Source organism: Salmo salar, chromosome ssa13 (genome assembly GCF_905237065.1).
Source record: "Salmo salar chromosome ssa13, Ssal_v3.1, whole genome shotgun sequence".
Lineage (NCBI taxonomy): Eukaryota > Metazoa > Chordata > Actinopteri > Salmoniformes > Salmonidae > Salmo > Salmo salar.
In genome coordinates this window covers 88,783,707-88,804,006 of record NC_059454.1, presented here as the reverse complement: position 1 = coordinate 88,804,006, position 20,300 = coordinate 88,783,707, and the positions used below count along the sequence as shown (strand labels likewise).

The following is a 20,300-nucleotide window of genomic DNA, read 5'->3' as shown; positions in this document are numbered from 1 at the left end:
CCACCTGGACAAGAGGAATACCTATGTAAGAATGCTGTTCATTGACTACAGCCTTGCCTTCAACACCATACTACCCTCCAAGCTCGGGGCCCTGGGTCTGAACCCTGTCCTATGCAACTGGCACCTGGACTTCCTGACGGGCCGCCCCCAAGTGGTGAAGGTAGGAAACAAAAGCTCCACTTCACTGATCCTCAACACAGGGGCCCTACAAGGGTGCGTTCTCAGCCCCCTCCTGTACTCCCTGTTCACCCGTGACTGCGTGGCCATACACGGCTGCAACTCAATCATCAAATTTGCAGACAACACAACCATAATACACACAATGACGAGAACCTCCAACAGGGACGAGGTGAGGGCCCTGGCGGAGTGGTGCCAGGAAAATAACCTCTCCCTCAACAAAACGAAGGAGCTGATCGTGGACTTCAGGAAAAAGCAGAGGGAGCACGTCCCTATCCACATTGTCAGGACCGCAGTGGAGAAGGTGGAAAGCTTCAAGTTCCTCAGCATACACATCACTGACGATCTGAAATAGTCCACCCACACAGACAGTGTGGTGAAGAAGGCGCAACAGCGCCTCTTCAACTTCAGGAGGCTGAAGAAATTTAGCTTGGCCCCTAAGACCCTCACAAACTTTTAGAGATGCACAATTGAGAGCATTCTGTCGGGCTGTATCACCGCCTGGTACAGCAACTGCACCGCCCGCATCCGCAGGGCTCTCCAGAGGGTGGTGCGGTCTGCCCAAAGCATCACCGGGGGCACACTGCCTGCCCTCCAGGACACCTACAGCACAGGAAGGCCAAAAATATAATCAAGGACACCAGCCACCCGAGCCACGGCCTGTTTACCCCGCTATCATCCAGAAGGCAAAGTCAGTACAGGTGCATCAATGCTGGGACCGAAAGACTGAAAAACAGCTTCTATCTCAAGGCCGTCACTAGCCGGCTACCACCCAGTTACTCAAACCTGCACCTTAAAGGCTTCTTCCCTATACACATGGAATCACTGGTCACTTTAATAATGGAACACTAGTCATTTTAATAATGTTTACATACTGTTTTACTCATCTTATATGTATATACTGTATTCATTTTTTTTTTTGTCAATGCCACTCCGACATTGCTTGTCCTAATATTTATATATTTCTTAATTCCATTATTTTACTTTTAGATTTGTGTGTATTGTTGTGAATTGTTAGATACTACTGCACTGTTGGAGCTAGGAACACAAGCATTTCGCTACACCCGCAATAACATCTGCTAAATATGTGTATGTGACCAATAAAATTTGATTTGATTTGTTTCCACCAAACAGACTTGTTGAGGATAAAAGTCAGTGCGTGATGACGTAGCACACAAACAATGTTCATGCACCAAATAAAAATCTAAAGTTCAATGCGTTTCCGTCATTTTTAACTCTACCAATAGTTTTGTCACAAAAACTTGTGTTAAATAGCAAGTGTGCCTACTCTGGTCTTGGCATATGCGCTCTAGCCAACAACAGATACAGTGCAGTTAGGCTAGTCTATATGATGGGACTTTATGGATAATAGCGAGAATATTTGTATTTGTCAAGCTGCAGTCAAGCATCGATCATCATGTCACCAGAATAAGACCCTCAGTATTTATTGGGAAAGAGTATTAAGATCACCATGCACTTTCACCACCCTATGAAGTACATCATAAATTATTTAATCTATAGCAGACACAACACTTTGTATTCAGGACAAAAAGTGAATTGCTTTGCCACATTTTTTGCAGTATTACTTTAGTGCCTTGTTGCAAACAGGATGCATATTTGGAATATTTTTTATTCTGTACAGGCTTCCTTTTCACTCTGTCAATGAAGTTAGTATTGTAGAGTAACTCCATTGTTGTTGAGCCATTTTCAGTTTTCTCCTGTCACAGCCATTAAAGTCTAACTGTTATAAAGCCTCTCTGTGAAATCCCTGAGCGGTTTCCTTCCTCTCCAGCAACTGAGTTACGAAGAACGCCTGAATCTTTGTAGTGTCTGGGTGTATTGATACACCATCCAAAGTGTAATTAATAACTTCACCATGCTCAAAGGGATATTCAATGTCTTCTTTTTTTCTATTTTTACCCATCTACCAATAGGTGCCCTTCTTTGAAAGGTATTGGAAAACCTCCCTGGTCTTTGTGGTTGAATCTGTGTTTGAAATCCACTGCTCAATTGAGGGACCTTACAGATAATTGTATGTGTGGGGTACAGAGATCAGGTAGTCATTCAAAAATCATGTTAAACACTATTATTGCACACATTTTTTCCATAACAAAGGGGTTGAATACTTGACTCAAAGACATTTCAGCTTTTCATTTTTAATTAATTTGGAAACATTTCAAAAAACATAAGTGCACTTTGACATTATGGTGTATTGTGTATAGGCCAGTGACACAAAAATCTAAATTTAATCAATTTTAAATTCAGGCTGTAACAAAAAAAAGTGGAAAAAGTCAAGGGGTGTGAACACTTTCTGAAGGCACTGTACATCTAAAAGTAATGCCCTATGATGACCGACATAAAGGTCTGTGAGACAACAGAGGAGTTTGGACTGAGGAGGCTGCATACTGAAAATCAACAGAAGCACTGCTAGGACAATTAGAGAAACGAGAAGAAAGCAAATACAGGGAGAAGAGGCTATGGAAATGGTAATCCACTGACTGTCAACTGGAACACAGCATATTTACATGTGATTATATTTACCCCTTGCGGTGTGTAACTCATTTAGATTATTAACAGCAGGCAACGTGGAGAGGAGGAAATAAAATGTTGAAATAATTGTAGATGGTGTTGGCTTTGTTTTATTGACACAGCCTCATAAATATTCATGATAGTTTGTATGTTTTTTTTCCATTTCAGCTGTAAACTAAGACAAGTAGGAGCATGAGGAGAATTCTCAATATTGTTCAGTCTCTTGAACAGAGGCACATTGATGATGAACAAAACATTTCCAAGTCATTCATTGCAAACTGTGTGTATGCATCTGGTCTTCTACAAGTAAACCACTTTTTGTTTGTTTTTAAACCATGCTTGGAGTGCATCCTGAATGAGGTGATGTGTACCCAGCTACTCACAGCACTATTCAGCAGACAACGGCCCACAACGAAACAGCTCCACTTTTTATTTTGTCCTGTGACAGTTGATTTTAATATACATGTAAAGTACCAGTCAAAAGTTTGGACACACCTACTCATTCAAGGTTATTTTATTTTTACTATTTTATACATTGTAGAATAATAGTGAAGACATCAAAACTATGAATCATGTAGTAACCAAAAAAGTGTTAAACAAATCAAAATATATTTGAGATTCTTCAAAGTAGCCACCCTTTGCCTTGACAGCTTTGCACACTATTGGCATTCTCTCAACCAGCTTCATGAGGTAGTCACCTGGAACGCATTTAAATTAACAGGTGTGCCTCGTTAAAAGTTAATTTGTGGAATTTATTTATTTCTTAACGCCGTTTGAGACAATCGGTTGTGTTGTGTCAAGGTAGGGGTGGTATACAGAAGATAGCCCTATTTAGTAAAAGACCAACTCCATATTATGGCAAGAACAGCTCAAATAAGCAAAGAGAAACAACAGTCCATCATTACTTTAAGACATGAAGGTCAGTCAATACAGAACACAGAAAGTTTATTCAAGTGCAGTTGCAAAAACCATCAAGCGCTATGATGAAACTGGCTCTCATGAGGACCGCCACAGAAAAGAAAGACCCAGAGTTAAGTTCATTAGAGTTAACTGCACCTCAGATTGCAGCCCAAATAAATGCTTCACAGAGTTCAAGTAAAAGACATCAACATAAACTGTTCAGAGGAGATTGCGTGAAACAGGCCTTCATGATCAAATTGATGCAAAGAAACCACTACTAAAGGACACCAATAATAAGAGGAGACGGTCCAAGAAGCATGAGCAATAGACATTAGACCGGTGGAAATATGTCCTTTGGTCTGATGAGTCCAAATTTGAGATTTTTGCTTCCAACTGCTGTGTCTTTATGCAACGCAGAGAAGGTGAACTCCACATGTATGGTTCCCACCATGAAGCAGGTGGTGTGATGGTGATTTGCTGGTGTCACTGTCTGTGACTTATTTAGAATTCAAGACACACTTAACCAGCATGGCTACCACAGCATTCTGCTGCAAAACGCCATCCCATCTGGTTTGCACTTAGTGGGACTATCATTTGTTGTGTGTTATTTCATAGTTTTGATGTCTTGTAGTAAATAGTAAAAATTAAATAAAAACCCTTGAATAAGTAGGGTGTCCAAACTTTTGACAGGTACTGCATATACATAACATCTCATTTACATTATTTAGATAAAATAAAAAACAAATCCTTTTTTCTTGCATTACAGTCATCAGTGGATATTATTAAAAGGAAACAAAAACATAAAATGCTCACATACACACGTGTCTTACATACAGTATGAACAAAAGCTATCACTTCAAGGTTTTCTTAATGCTCTTTGAACACAATGCGAAACAAACAAAAGGCAGACAAAAGTTCAGGTTTGTCAAGAGAATGTACATATATTTTCCATGGCTTATGACAGAGGACATGATCACATCCCTATCATATTAGTGTTGCAGTTCATTTGGATCAAAGTCTGTTTCTCATCCTTAACATGTAATCATTCAATAATATTCATCTTAAATTAAAGAAAAGCATATGACTTTTTTTATTGCCATGACTAATCCTTAATTAGACAAATATTTATCATTTAATGTCACCAAAGCAACCTAAATATCTCGAGCGTACACAACAAGGCATATAAATAGACAATCCAATGGGTAGGTTAAACATATACTCAAGACTTCCTATCGTGTCCTATATTCGTCCTTACAGAGCTGAAACACACTGAAGACCTCTAAGCTCCCCTGTTCTGAGAGTCTGGGGTCAGTTCTTATATACCATTCATGTGTCAGCCATGCAATGTGCTCCCATAGGTTGACATCTACACTGTAGTGAATATATATGGGTGAAAACAGGTTTCTCAGCAAAACTGAAAAGAAACAGGTGACAAATAAGTGGATGAGATGTTTAGTGACAGTCACTATTGAAATGGGAGGAAAAACATTTGAAATCATGTAGGCATATCGATTGCCACAACACACAACATTTCTTGAAAGTATTCTTGAGGCCTCCAGAAGCAAAGCCTCAAAGCATGGTACAACATTACACAGTGTGCATTCAAAATCAAATAGAACACCAGGAAGCTCTGTTTGTATAAGGCAACCAATGTAGTGGAGTACATAGTGTGTATAGTAAGGAGTAACAATTATAGGAGCAAAGGAAATTACACGGACAAAAGTTCAGTACATTTTTTTTTTTGAAATAATCTGAATATGTAAAACCAAAAAACTAAATTGTACATACACTTATGTTTTTATGAGTCAATACTTAGTGACAGAGCAGCTGAAGCAAGGCATTAGCCAAATCCATTATTGTCTGGTCAAATTGCTGTCCAAAACAGATCAGAAAGAGGAAGGAGAACTGTGGTGCTATAAAGTGAAGGAGGATAACTATAGTCTAGAGATACAGATTTGGAAACACTGCTGCACCAGTGACCACAGTGGTAAGAACCGAGGCTAAAAAACGCATTTCTACCTCACAGATACAGTATATTATACACACTTAGGAAAATATAATTTCATAAAAAATGTAACTTATTTTGAACCAACTGCATTCAAAAAAAGGGGAAAATCTAGTCAGTCAACTATGGGATAGAGTATTTTAAAGATGTCGTGTTCATATGCAATGAAGTGTTCGTAAGACTTACACACCGCAAGGAAGAAACTCCAACACATATTTTCAGTCTGTCTCATTCACAGACAAACACTGTCTGTGGGTAAGCAACACTTTCCGTATTGCAATCTCTGCATAACAAAATGCCTTCTGAAGACTGAATATGTCAGGCTTCTTAGCTCTCCTATAGTGTTGTCAGACACACTGCTCATGAACAACACTATTTGAAAGCCCACCCGAGGGCAGTCATAAGTTTCAAAAATGTAAATAAAAAAAATGTCGGTGTTAAATGAACAGTGTGTGGTAATGACAGACTTTGGTGTAATTTGAACTGTATTGTCGGTTAAGGGCTTGTAAGTAAGCATTTCACTGTTGTATTCGGTGCATGTGACAAATACAATCTTATTTGTCAGTGTCATGTCTATCGCAACAATACTAACGTTCCATCTGCCCTTAGACCCAATTGGTTAAGAGACAAAAGTTGGCAGATGTAAGTGTGCAGGGACACCTCGGTAGCTAACAGTAGCTCTGTCACTCTGCTGAGACGTAACAAAAAAACATACACTAAACATGCATAGAGAATGGAGTAGAGGAAACAATGTATAACACTTGACACGTTGGTGTAAAAACGTACACGAAAGACAAATTTCGTTAACCAAAAAATGTTAAATGAATCTGTTTATCTGAACATAACAAAAGGATGGTAAAATCAGCTTCAGGTCAATTTCCACACACTAGATCTGAAGAGGAACACCATAAAAACACATGATTCTTCTAGCTTTGGCATCACAAAGATGATATATTCCTTGACTCCAACATACAGTACCCTCCACTTGGTATACAGCTGGAGTGCAGTAAGAGATAGCCGAAGCTTTCTTTGAGATTTGAGAGGTTTCATTCAAACTTGAGCCATGCTCTAAAAGTATGCCATCTCCATTTCAGATTTGAGGAGCTGAACTACACGTTTTAGTGCAATTTGCAATAAACATACAAATAAAAATATAGCTATAAAATAAAGATAATGCACTTGCTGATTTACCAGCACCATCAGATGGAAGAGGGGATGCTAAGCTATTTAGGCATTAACAAAATGTACTGTACAAAGTATAGATGTTAATGACCCAAACGATTAGCATTTTATTTGCCGAATATTATATTCGTAGCTAGCAAGTCTTAGTTCTTCCACCAGTGACATTCACCATGATGCATTTTATACCGACTTCTCATGCCATTTTATTTCTCAATAATTTCTTTCAAATCTACTTTGAAATGAAAACCAACATGATAGTTCCACAAGCACATGGCATGAGTTCAACATTCACAATTCAATTGCACATCTTCCATTTCTATCTTCACAAATAATATACTATATTTGTTCTGCAAAACAAATAGCAGAGACAATGTTACAGAACAGTACTGTTTTCCTAAGCATAATTAGTGTTGGTACTTTAAAAACTAGACCAAGTTTAACCAACTATTGCTGTCATTCAAACCATTGTCCAAGAGTCCAGCAGTTTCCTCTTAATAACTCACAGATTAAACAAACAATGGAAGGAAAACATGGCCTACTTGTCCAACCAAGGATGACGTGAAGGAAGTGAAAAGCGTGGAGCAGCTGTGGGCAGTGCTAGACTCACTGGTACCCCAACCACACCGGCAGCCCACACTGCCCACGGCTCTGACATCACATCTAAAAGAGATGACAGGTGTTGAGAGGGAAGCAGGTTATACCATAACACCTCAGGGTGGGGGGAGAGAGAGGGAATGGAGGAGTGAGGAGAGCCATGGCTGGCATGGTGGGCTGGGCCTGGGGGTGGACTGGAGTGGGTTAGTTGGTTGGCACCTCTCAGGGCGTCTGGGACCCAGACCTCTTGAAGCTGCCCAACAGGCTCTGAACACCCTTCTTGACACTGGAGCCCACACGACGTGCCACGGAGTCGGCCGGTGGGCCTGGCAGGCAGGAGCTGGTACTGGGGGGCCTGGCATCCAGACACTTCTGGTAGCGCAGCTGTCAAAAGTCACAACATAAGCACCAAATCTGAATAGAAAATTAAACTTGGACTCAAAATATTTGGTGCAACAAGGCTGTGTATGTTTAATATTGGCGAATAGTAAAACAGTCCAATCCCTGAAAACTCCTCCCATTTAGAAGAACCACTCACCTAATGTTCTCGAAAAAGTTGCCATATCAAATAGGCCATTTGCATTTTTAGTTGTGCTCACTGCCGATTCATTCACACCACATGGAAGAGACTACAATAATTATGCAAGGAGGAATGATAGCCTACCAAGTGAACGTTGGATCCTTGCACATCTCTCTGTTCATCTGGCTTATCAATATTCTCTGTTTCAGTGTCAATTTATTTGTCCACTTATCTGTACTTCCATCCTTGGTACCATAGCTAGTTAGCTAACTTCATTTGCACTGTTTTGGCATTCTTAAGCGACACAACCAAGCATTAGACTAGCATGAGAAGGAAGCAAAATGACTTCATTTAAATACTCCATGCTGGACTTGTATGACATTTCTGTACATTCTCTTACAGGGATGTCTAGCAAAACATAAAATAGCAGAACACTTCTCCCCTGTGTGCATAGAGCTGTCACGAACTCACTGACATGGGTAGCTTTGCGGGGCAGCACCAGTTGATACAATGTTGAAAGTTTGCTAGCAACAGTGTGAGCTCAACACAGACAGGCGGAGTAGAGAGAAGATGTGACTGAAAGACAACCTGAACCAACCTCTGTGCATAGCCAATGTACTTTATAAAGGATATTTATTCTCATAAGGATATTTTCTGCTGGACAATGTGTCCGGCAAAGTTTTTAGTTGTCTGCTTTTATGCATTTGTATCAGCCAAAAGCCATCAATTGTTGGCTGACAAAAACGTTGCACTCACCATGCAGGCGGCCTGCACAGCCTCACTAAGGCTGGCAGCGTTGGGCTCACACCAGAACATGTGGCAGATGAAGTCCCCGGGGCCCTCGGCCATGATGAAGGCAAAGGTGTGGACGTCCTTCCCCACGCCCATGAAGGACAGGAACCGCACCCGGCACTCAGAAAGAACCTCCTCTGTCTGCAGGGAACACAACAGAACACCTTGGGTCAGACTATTCCCACAGCAATTTAAACAACCTCAGAGCTTCAAATTGGAAAGACATTAAAAATAGATATATTTTTGAGATTGTGTGTGTACATTTGTGTGTGACTATCTGTGTGTGTGCTCACCTCAGCTGTGACTATTGTAAGTGTGGCTGAAGCCACGTTCACAGTAACTGGTGTCCACTCTTCCTTCTCTTTGGTATTGATTGCTGTGTTGAGGGCTACGTTGACTAGGTCCATACCTGGATAGGACATACCACTCAGGTTAGCTGCACATCTGAGTACACTCAATACCTGAGAATTTCAGGAAAAAGGAAGGAATTACAGGAATTGTGTTAGTTCATACTTCACAGAAAACCAAGTGTTAGTTAATAGCTCAATATCCCTAACAAGAGGATAGCTCATCGCAGTCGAGACGTCACACAATAAGACATCAGTATCACAACCTGTAGAAGAAATTAGTAGAACACATGCAATACTTTGAGACATTCAATAAGTCAATGTATATTGAATGCATCTCATTAAGTGAACCCCAACTTAGTTGAAAGTCAGTATTCATTTAATTACAGTACCAACATATGGGAGGACAAGTGGAAGGTTAAATACAGGCAGTGACCGAGAAACATACACAAATTTACCTGAAATGTAATTCAATACACACCATCACAACTCTAAGAAAGAGAAGAAAAAGCATTCCTTACCAAAGCGTTCCTTACCTACGGGTTTAGCCACCGGCACGTTACCCAGGTAACGTACCTGGAAGGACTGGACTAGCTCATTCTTTGGTGCAGGGAATTCTGTAGGGAGAGGAGAGAGACAGAAAACCACTGTGACATCCTGCTAAAACCATACAAAGGACCTGAAGTTGCCCATAAATACATTTGGTTTTAGATTATACAGTAAGTATATAGTCATACTAGGCTCGGGCAGTATCCAGATTGTCATACCGACCTTGTACCATACCAGGATATTTGGTAATACCGGCACTGAACACAAGGGACGCTGTTTTCAAACCCCACTGATAGCGTTGCTAACCTTCAGATTACAGAGTACCAAGTATATGTAAAATCCCATACAGAATGCTAACTAAATGCTAACGAGCACAAAGCAAACATTTTATATAAACTATACAAGTATACAACTAACTCAAAACTGCTACTCACAGTTTGCTTGCACGCACAAAACAAATATTAGGCACTTGATCCAGGAAGAGATTTTCTGCTGTTACCAAGTGAATGCTTGATTTTGGAAGAAGCTAACCACTTAGCTAGACGGCTAACTAGCTACTAAATTAACACATTTTAGACAGTTAACTTAATTGTTATAAGATATCTAGCTGGCAACATTTAGTTGTGAATTCCATACTGTAATTTGATCACATGGCGCATGCTGAACAACAGTGAGTGACTCACAAGGCTCCAGTCTCTCGTTATTCGGTGCTTGTAAACAAACACCAAGTGACTAGGGACTAACTCACAAACACCCCGGTATACCACCAAGCCTAAGTCATACATCAAGTGCCAGTGTTTTACCCTGGAAAGGTATGTCCACCAGTTTAGAGGGGTCTATGTTGAGTCTGTTCAGAGAGGACTTGGATGATTTCCTCTGGGCCATTATCTACAGAAAAGGAATGACAGGAAAGACCCGATTCAACATGTCAAAAAATAAAGACACAAACAACCCCTGAACCACAGTCCCAAAGTTATGTGAAAAAAGGGAGATTTCATTCAGGTTCAATGTGGAGACCTGAGTATGGTGTAGTGCACCAAAGCAGATGGGCTTACCTTAGAGCAGATGTCATGCATGCTCGTGGCAATGTTCTTAGCAGGTGTATCACACCTGAACACATGGCACTTCAGAACATGAGTCAGTTTGTCTCTCGCCACATAGGCAAAGTCCCTAAAGTTAACACAAACAAAGAGGCGTCTCTTGAGAGGCCGTTATAAAGGCTGATCATGACAATTGAGGCAGATGAAATGGACAATGCTGAAATCAATACATTTTGATAATATCAGGATTAACTCAAGAGAACTAGCAACCTAATAGCGTAAGCTTTCACAAATACAACAATGAACAAATGTACTAACAATTACGACTGAGAACACTTAGTGTTGTCACACTATTATTAATAGCTAAGCAAACATTCTCGTCTATAGAAACTGATCACAAAGTCATGGGTGTGATTGAGAAACATTGAACATTATGGGATGGGGGTGTGGAATCAATATGCTAACTATGACAACCACAACTGTGATCTATTCTACGTGACATGACGGAAGATGGTGGATACGACAATAACAATACCTCTCCCTGTGTGCCCAAGTGCAGCCGGTTAGAGAGAAAACCCCAAATCAATCAATTCAACAGAAAAAGCAGGGTTCACAAAATAAGGCAACAAAAGCCAGACAAATAAAACCAAAATAAGAAACATTGTCAATAGCAAACTGGCACACATATTTCTAGTATTCAAATATGAAGAAAATATTAAGAAATGTATAGTGAAAATATAAACGCAACATGCAACAACTTTAAAGATTGCACTGAGTTACAGTTCATATATGAAAATCAGTCAATGAAAATAAATAAATTAGGCCCTAATCTATGGCTTTCACATGACTGGGAATACAGATATGCATCTGATGGTCACAGAAACCTTTAAAAAAAAAAAAGGTAGGGGCGTGGATCAGAAAACCAGTTAGTATCTGGTGTGACCACCATTTGCCTCATGCAGCACGACACATCTCCTCATAGAGTTAATCAGGCTGTTGATTGTGGCCTGTGGAATGTTGTCCTACTCCTCTTCAATGGCTGCGCGATGTTGCTGGATATTGGCAGGAACTGGAACACACTGTCGTACACGTTGATCCAGGACATACCAAACATGCTCAATGGGTGACATGTCTGGTGAGCATGCAGGCCATGGGAGAACTGGGACATTCTCAGCTTCCAGGAATTGTGTACAGATTCTTGCGACATGGGGCCGTGCATTATCATGCTGAAACATGAAATGATGGCGGCGGATGAATGGCACGACAATGGGCATCAGGATCTCATCACGGTATCTCTGTGATCTCAAATTGCCATCGTTAAAATGCAATTGTGTTCGTGGTCCATAGCTTATGACTACCCATAATATAACCCCACCACCACGGGGCACTCTGTTCACAACGTTAACATCAGCAAACCACTCTCCCACACAACGCCACACATATGGTCTGCGGTTGTGAGGCTGGTTGGGCGTACTTCAAAATTCTCTAAAACAACATTGGACGCGGCTTATGGTAGAGAAATGAACATTCAATTCTCTGGCAACAGCTCTGGTGGACATTCACTGCACACTCCCTCAAAACTTGACATTGTGACATTGTGTCGTGTAACAAAACTGCACAACCCCAGCACAAGGTGCACCTGTGTAATGGCCATGCTGTTTAATCAGCTTGTTGATATGCCACATCTGTCAGGTATTATTTTGGCAAAAGAAAAATGCTCACTAACAGGGATGTGAACACATTTGTGCACAAAGTTTGAGCGAAATAAGCTTTTTGTGCGTATGGAAACTGTTTAGGATCTTTATTTTCAGCTCATGAAACTTGGGACCAACACTTTACATGTTGCGTTTTGGTTTTTGTGAAGTGTAGTTAGAGTAGCAGGGGACTGACCTGCCGTTGTCCCGGCCCACTCCCCACACTCGGATGCTGACGATAGGCTGGGTGTGCAGCAGAGTCTGGCCCAAAGGATCAATCAGGTTCAAGGTCTCATTCTCCAGAACAAGGAGCATGTCTTTTCCCTGTGTGAAAACACATTACAGAACATTCCTCTTAACATTGTTCTACCAACACTATCCAGGTAATATTCCCACACACAAGCCATTCTCTGACCTCTCCCCAGATCCCAGCCGTGTCGTGCAGGTTGTGTTTGTGGTAAGAGAGCTGTCTGATGCAGTTGTTGACAGCCACACTGCTCTTCCCTGGAGCCATCTCCTCCTCTGATATCTCCACCCAGCCCAGAGACCGCACAGCAAAAACCTTTTGAGAGACACGAGGAGAGGGAAAGAGTGATTAAGAGCATGTTGAGTGTTAAAAGAGAGAAAAGTGTGTGTGGGATGGGAGTGGAATGATTGGTTATGTCTATTTGTCTGAGTGAGAGCACATACCTTAGCATCCAGGTCATTGATGAGTGAGTTCATCTTCTCCTTTCCTTCAGACTGTGAACAGCTGGATGTGAAAGGAATCAGACAATATAAGCATATAATGATAATACACTGTACCTTAAGGGGGGGGCTCACCTGAGATTGATAGAGGCATAACGCAATGTGGCTCCTTCAAAATCCTTCAGGGTCTGATCAGCCATTGCATCTTCCTCCTGAAGACGTACCAACAACAGTAAGAAGTCACATTTCACCATTTGAGATAGAAAATAATAAGCAGTTGATATCTAAACATTAAAAATCTCTGAAAAAAGGTTTGCAAACTGCATTGATGTTAGGTTTGTTTCAAGTACATTTGGCACTCACCTTCCAGAACTCCTCATCATTAAAGCGGTTGGGGCGGGACTGGGTGAGACTACTCCACGTCAACTGAAAATACAAAAAAGAGACAAGGACCAATTAGAAGTAGGAAACTAAATCCGTTAGCACTAGAGGTGGGTGCTTAAATTGGAAATACAATGACTTTGTGGCCCTAATGGACACATGCAGGCCAAAACCTAAAGGACTGTGTCCACAGACATGGAAGGAAACTAAAGTAATTCTACTACCTAAAAATAGTAAAGCACCCTTTGCTCGTCTAACAGCCGCCCAATCAGCCTGTTCTTCGAAAACTGATGGAGAAAATTGTGTTTGAACAAATATGAAAATAGGAAAGGGCACTCAACTTGTAATGCACTGACTGAGATGACTGATGATTGGCTAAAATAAATGTATAATAAGATACTGTAGTTGGAGCGAGGGCTGTGGCGGTCATTACATTTTATCAGCCGGTTATTGTCATGCAAAAGACTGCCGGTCTCACGGTAACTGACCATTAATTAAAATAAACACGTTTAGCATCTCCAGGCCTCCAAGCTGTATTCAAGCCACGGATGTGCGCCATTGAATCTACCAAAAAAAGTGGAATAAATAAATGTAATATACACCATCAGAATAAATCCATTATTTATTTTAGGCAGGTCTAAATAAACAACGATATGAAGAAAATGTATTTCAGAAGTGCAGAATATGAGTTGGCCTACTGTATGTTACCTGGCTATGTGCCATGCCACAGGCTTGTCCATTTAGCAGACAAGACATGCTTATAAGTCTTGTGCCATAATTTTATATTATATGACTTTATAGTAAGAAGAATAAAACTGAACTTAGCTGAATAAAACATAAAAAATATTTTTCCCATTCCAGAGCGAAGTGGCTATGTTGAACGCAAAAGTGATCATTTGAAAACGGTCCTAGATTTGAAGTCGGAAGTTTACATACACTTGGAGTCAGGTTGGAGTCATTAAAACTTGTTTTTCAACCACTCCACAAATTTCTTCTTAACAAACTATAGATTTGGCAAGTCGGTTAGTACATCTACTTTGTGCATGACACAAGTCATTTTTCCAACAATTGTTTGCAGACAGATTATTTCACTGTATCACAATTCCAGTGGGTCAGAAGTTTACATACACTAAGTTCACTGTGCCTTTAAACAGCTTGGAAAATTCCAGAAAATGATGTCATGGCTTTAGAAGCTTATGATAGGCTAATTGACAACATTTGAGTCAATTGGAGGTGTACCTGTGGATGTATTTCAAGGCCTACCTTCAAACTCAGTGCCTCTGTTTGAAATCATGAGAAAAATCAAAAGAAATCAGCCAAGACCTCAGAAAAAAATTGTAGACCTCCACAAGTCTGGTTCATCCTTGGGAGAAATTTCCAAACGCCTGACAGTACCACGTTCATCTGTACAAACAATAGTATGCAAGTATAAACACCATGGGACCACGCAGCCATCATACCGCTCAGGAAGGAGACGCGTTCTGTCTCCTAGAGATGAACATACTTTGCTGCGAAAAGTGCAAATCAATCCCAGAACAACAGCAAAAGACCTTGTGAAGATGCTGGAGGAAACAGGTACACAAGTATGCAAATCCACAGTAAAACGAGTCCTATATCGACAAAACCTGAAAGGCCGCTCAGCAAGGAAGAAGCCACTGCTCCAAAACCGCCATAAAAAAGCCAGACTACGGTTAGCAACTGCACATGGGGACAAAGAGCGTACTTTTTGGAGAAATGTCCTCTGGTCTGATGAAACAAAAATAGAAGTGTTTGGCCATAATGACCATTGTTATGTTTGGAGGAAAAAGGGGGAGGCTTGCATGCCGAAGAACACCATCCCAACCGTGAAGCATAGGGGTGGCAGCATCATGTTGTGGGGGTGCTTTGCTGCAGGAGGGACTGGTGCACTGCACAAAATAGATGGCATCATGAGTAGGAAAATTATGTGGATATATAATTTAGCCCAAACAACTACCTCTTCCCCTACTGTATTTATTTATTTTGTTCCTTTGCACCCCATTATTTGATTTCTACTTTGCACTTTCTTCCACTACAAATCTACCATTCCAGTGTTTTACTTGCTATATTGTATTTACTTTGCCACCATGGCCTTTTTTTGCCTTTACCTCCCTTATCTCACCGCATTTGCTCACTTTGTATATAGACTTATTTTTCTACTGTATTATTGACTGTATATTTTGTTTATTCCATGTGTAACTCTGTTGTTGTATGTGTCGAACTGCTTTGCTTTATCTTGGCCAGGTCGCAATTGTAAATGAGAACTTCTCAACTTGCCTACCTGGTTAAATAAAGGTGATATAAATAAAATAAATATTGAAGCAACATCTCAAGACATCAGTCAGGAAGTTAAAGCTTGGTTGCAAATGGGTCTTCCAAATGGACAATGACCCCAAGCATACTTCCAAAGTTGTGGCAAAATGGCTTAAGGACAACAAAGTCAAGGTATTGGAGTGGCCATCACAAACCCCTGACCTCAATCCTATAGAAAATTTGTGGGCAGAACTGAAAAAGCATGTGCGAGCAAGGAGGCCTACAAACCTGACTCAGTTGCGCCAGCTCTGTCAGGAGGAATGGGCCAAAATCCACCAAACTTATTGTGGGAAGCTTCCCGAAACATTTGACCCAAGTTAAACAATTTAAAGGCAATGCTACCAAATACTAATTGAGTGAATGTAAACTTCTGACCCACTGGGAATGTGATGAAAGAAATAAAAGCTGAAATAAATCACTACCATTATTCTGATATTTCACATTCTTAAAATAAAATGATGATCCTAACTGACCTAAGACAGGGAATTTTTACTAGGATTAAATGTCAGGAATTGTGAAAAACTGAGTTTAAATGTATTTGGCTAAGGTGTATGTAAACTTCCGACTTCAACTGTATATGTTAAATCTAAAGTTATTTGGCAACTTTAGTTGTGAATGGTACAAACTTTAGAAATAAAAACATATGGGCTGCATGATTCGACTATAGGCTATTGATGATTTGAGGAAGTCTCAACAAAAAAAAAAAACAGCTTGCGCTCTGTTCCTTGTTTCAGGCTGCACACACCATTCTCTCCTCAAGTGATCATATTTTCACCCATCAGACTATTCTCAATTTAATCTTGTCTTTACTAATAAGTCAAATCAGTTCAGATTTAGAATAACCCATTATCAAGTGGGAAGGAACAGGGGCACCTTTCCAGGTGGTTCATTTTTCAATCATGCCGGGTAGGCTCCTCCATTTATTTCACTCCATGCATCAACCACTGTTTGAGGAGCATGCAGCCTCTCGTTCCACGACAGGTGATATTCCGCCCAAACTCTGTATGCCATGGGATCTCCAACCCTGTTCCTGCAGCTACCCAGTGCTTAATTTGGGAAACCAAGTGAAATCTGTTCAGGAACATCGTTGTTTTCACAACTAAACATATTTCTGTTGTCAGCCCCTCTCTCTGCAGCTCGAGAAAGGAATGAAGGAGAGAGAGAAGATGGAAACACATGGTAGTGAGATATTCTGTAGTTAAGGTAGTGTCAGCCTATTAATTATGAAAATATATTTTTTTATATCCCTATTATTAGGCTATTCAAAATCAAATTCACTCTAATTGTAGGCTAACTAAGCCAAATGAATCTTCGCCTTAGAAAGCACTGTACATTTCGTTGTGTTAAGTTTTGAAACAACATCCACAACAACCATGTATTCCACACGGTTTCAACCTGTTGAACTTCTTTTTTCAAATTGATCAATAACTGTGCGGTGAGTTTTAAAAGCATGATACTGTTTTGATAGTAATAGTGAAGTGTTTGATGTGATTTTCAATTGTATTTACATTGATGTCAGAGTGGTTGGAGGGACAATAGATCCCCGAGTACCAGGCCATTAGCGACCTAATGGTCGTTAGCGAGTTGGGTACTACCAACGCATGTACAGAGTGCATAAGAGGAGATTACCGTGACTCAATGGTCACGTGGAATTTTATTGCGGTCATGACCCATGACTGCCGGTGCGGCGGTATATGGTCACCGCAAAAGCCCTATTTGGAGATGTATTGTTAGATTTCAGTGCAGCCTTTGATGTTATAATTTCTTATTGAAAAAACAAACTTGTTACGGCTTTACGTCCATTGCCACCACATGGTTGGAGAGTTACTTATCCAATAGAGTATTCTTCAATGGAAACTTCTCTAACATTTGATATGTACAGTACCTCTATTTTTACAAATGATTTGCCACTTGTCTTACAAGAACTTAAAATGAGTATGTATGTTGATGATTGCACACACTCTGCACATCAGCACCTACAGCCAGTGAGCTCACTGAGACTCTCAGGAAGGAGTTAGTTAGTGTCAGAACAGGTAATTAACAATAAACTGGTCTTAAATACATCTAAAAGCATTGTATTTGGTTCAAAACATTCTCTAAGACCTAAACCTCAACTGGAAATGTGCATAAAGGGTGTGGCCATTGAACAAGCTGAGGGAGCTGAACTCCTAGTAGTAACATTGGATGGTCAGTTATCATGGTTATATTGACAAAGTTGCTGTGAAGATGAGGAGAGCTATGTCTGCTATAAAAAGATAATCTGTGTTTTTGACACAAGATCAACTGTACTAGTTGTTCAGGCTCTGATCTTGTCCCATCTTGATTACTTTCCAGTAATATAGTCAGATGCAAAGAAAAACCTAGCAAAGCTTTTTATTTATTTATTTAAAATACAATATCTTATAACTGTACTGTACTTTGTCATGTATTTGTACGTTTTATGTGGACACCAGTAAGAGTAGCTGCTGCACGTGCAGTGGCTAATGTGGATCATAATAAACTAAACTAAACTCTCTCTGCCCTCTAGCTCTCACCTGTGGCTCCTCACTGGGTGTGATGACAGGAGAGGTACTGGAGGGTCTCTCTGGGGCTTCTCCCTCTTCTAGCGGAGAGGGGGGCTCCCACTGGGTGGTGCCTGTGGGGATGTGCCAGTAGTAGGTACCAGACTCGTCTCTGACCCGCATCCACCCCGCAGGCAGGTCTGTGTCAGTCTCAAACGCACTGCGATCCCAGTAAGATTCTATATAACGAGGAGGAACAAGTGAGATAAATGTAAAGAGCTGACAATAGATGCTCAAACCCGGAAAACAATTTGATTGTGTCACAATCCCTGTTTACGGCAAAAGTCTTATCCACAACCCTGCACTCAAAGCCCATCCATTGTTAAGACATTTTGTTGCCCCTCTTACCTGGGTCACCATCCGGCGTGCTGTTGGCTGTGCTGCCCTGAGACAGTGACATACAGCTGGAGTCCTCATCACTGGGTGCTGCATTTCTGCCCTGAAACAGCAGGCAGGTTTCCTTGACTTCTCTACTGTCATCTCTCCGAGACTCACTGCTACTTTGCGCCTCAGACGAGTCTGTGTCCCTCTCTCCACCTGTTGGAAGAAGTAGAGGCTCTTCCTCATCTTCCTCTTTCCCATGAGGGGCCTCTGAGGTTTCGATCAGCAGAGGCTCATTCAGGTCAGAGCACAGGGACCTCAAGGTCTTAGAAGAGGGGTTCTGCTCACTGTCCTCCACTTGCTGGTCCACCACTAAAGAGTTCTGGTTGGGGTTTCCTTCTGGACTCTCGTTGTGATTCAGATCTTGGTCAGAATTTCTATTCTGGTCCTGCTGCCTCTCTGCCACCTTGCGCAGTTGATTCTGATCCTCCTTGAGCCACTTGGCATTGGTCCCTATGCTGTGCTGGCCCTGCTCGTTCTCCTGGTTCCGGACCCTCTCCTCCTCTCGCTGCTGACTGCACTCATCCTCATCAATGTCATTGCCACCCTTGGTGCCATTCAGCAGGTCCAGAGGAGTGGATGTGGCATAATTGTGGCGCTTCTTGGTAGAGGTGGTGCCTTTGGCCTTCTTGCTCAGGTCAGAATCAAGCAGAGCACTATGTGGGGAGCGGAGGTCAAGGGTCAGTGAGGACGGCAGACATGTGTTCTCATTGGCCAGATCGGAGGTCTTCTCCAAAGACATAGCAGAGAGCTGAAAGCCACTTTTTGGGATGTGGGGAAACATAAACAGGAAATCACACAGAGGTAGGCCTAAAGGTGTTTGTTTACCACAACATAAACAAATATATGGAGGCTGAGTCCATTTATCAGTGTTTAAATGGTCTGCATTAGATAGATCTCATCTGATTACAAAAATATAGCAGGCATATGGTTGCCAACCGTTAGCTAGCTACTGGCAACGATTGTCATGCAGTGATTTCAGCTCCTCCCACCAGGAATCCAAGGCTACAGGCAACACAAACTGTATGCTAGCTAGGTAAGGGCCCACTGCATATTAGCTAGATGCTACTATGCAATAAAAATGAGGGACAGAGGACAGCACATCTGGCAAGCTCTACAGAAGAAAATACAGTATCTTGGAATGTAGCCAGCTAACGTTAGTTTTCTAGGCTATCACTATTTATATCTAATCACGTGTGGCACACGTCTATCTATCTAGCTTTATAACTAACGTTAGATTGTGTATCATAGCTTATATGCCGTCAAAATGAATCGAGTTGGAAAGCTAGCTAATGTTTTCTAGCTAGCTAGTTGACTCGTAACACCATTATTATCCCATTATAAACACACCCGTGTGTGCCAGTGACGCTCTCTAAATAACTTAAATGACCTGGTAACTTACCCTGAATTGTATTTTCCTCTCTTTAGTTTTCCTCCCACCTTTATTTCAGTGGTAGATATATCTTCTTCGTGCAGCTTTCCGGCAGACTCGACGCTGTGTTGCGTATTGCTGCCTTTCGCAGGTCGGAGTGCGGATTGCACGTTTTGCCAAAAAAAAGGGACAGGGGAAAACTGAAATTGCACCCCATCCCACTACTTTGACCCTAAACCAGTGGTATTCATGACCGGA

The 20,300-nt window shown here is 41.2% G+C and overlaps 1 protein-coding gene across 4 annotated transcripts; it reads right to left on the bottom strand.

The window, feature by feature from the left end:
* Positions 1–2,796: 2,796 nt before the first annotated feature.
* LOC106568092 (amyloid beta precursor protein binding family B member 1) lies at positions 2,797–20,210 on the bottom strand. Of its 4 annotated transcripts, none has more exons than XM_014138116.2 (15): positions 20,073–20,210; positions 18,638–19,431; positions 18,263–18,468; positions 13,380–13,442; positions 13,152–13,228; positions 13,020–13,080; positions 12,745–12,891; positions 12,526–12,653; positions 11,171–11,176; positions 10,651–10,765; positions 10,399–10,483; positions 9,568–9,663; positions 8,993–9,108; positions 8,664–8,840; positions 2,797–7,771 (listed from the first exon to the last, which is right to left on the bottom strand). In XM_014138116.2, the coding sequence occupies exons 2-15, from the start codon at positions 19,410–19,412 to the stop codon at positions 7,610–7,612; spliced, it is 2,214 nt and encodes a 737-aa protein (XP_013993591.1). In that variant the 5' UTR covers positions 19,413–19,431; positions 20,073–20,210; the 3' UTR covers positions 2,797–7,609. The 4 variants fall into 4 exon arrangements, with proteins under 4 accessions (XP_013993591.1, XP_013993593.1, XP_013993592.1 ...); XM_014138118.2 differs by having other exon boundaries at positions 9,583–9,663; XM_014138117.2 differs by lacking the exon at positions 11,171–11,176.
* Positions 20,211–20,300: the final 90 nt, after the last annotated feature.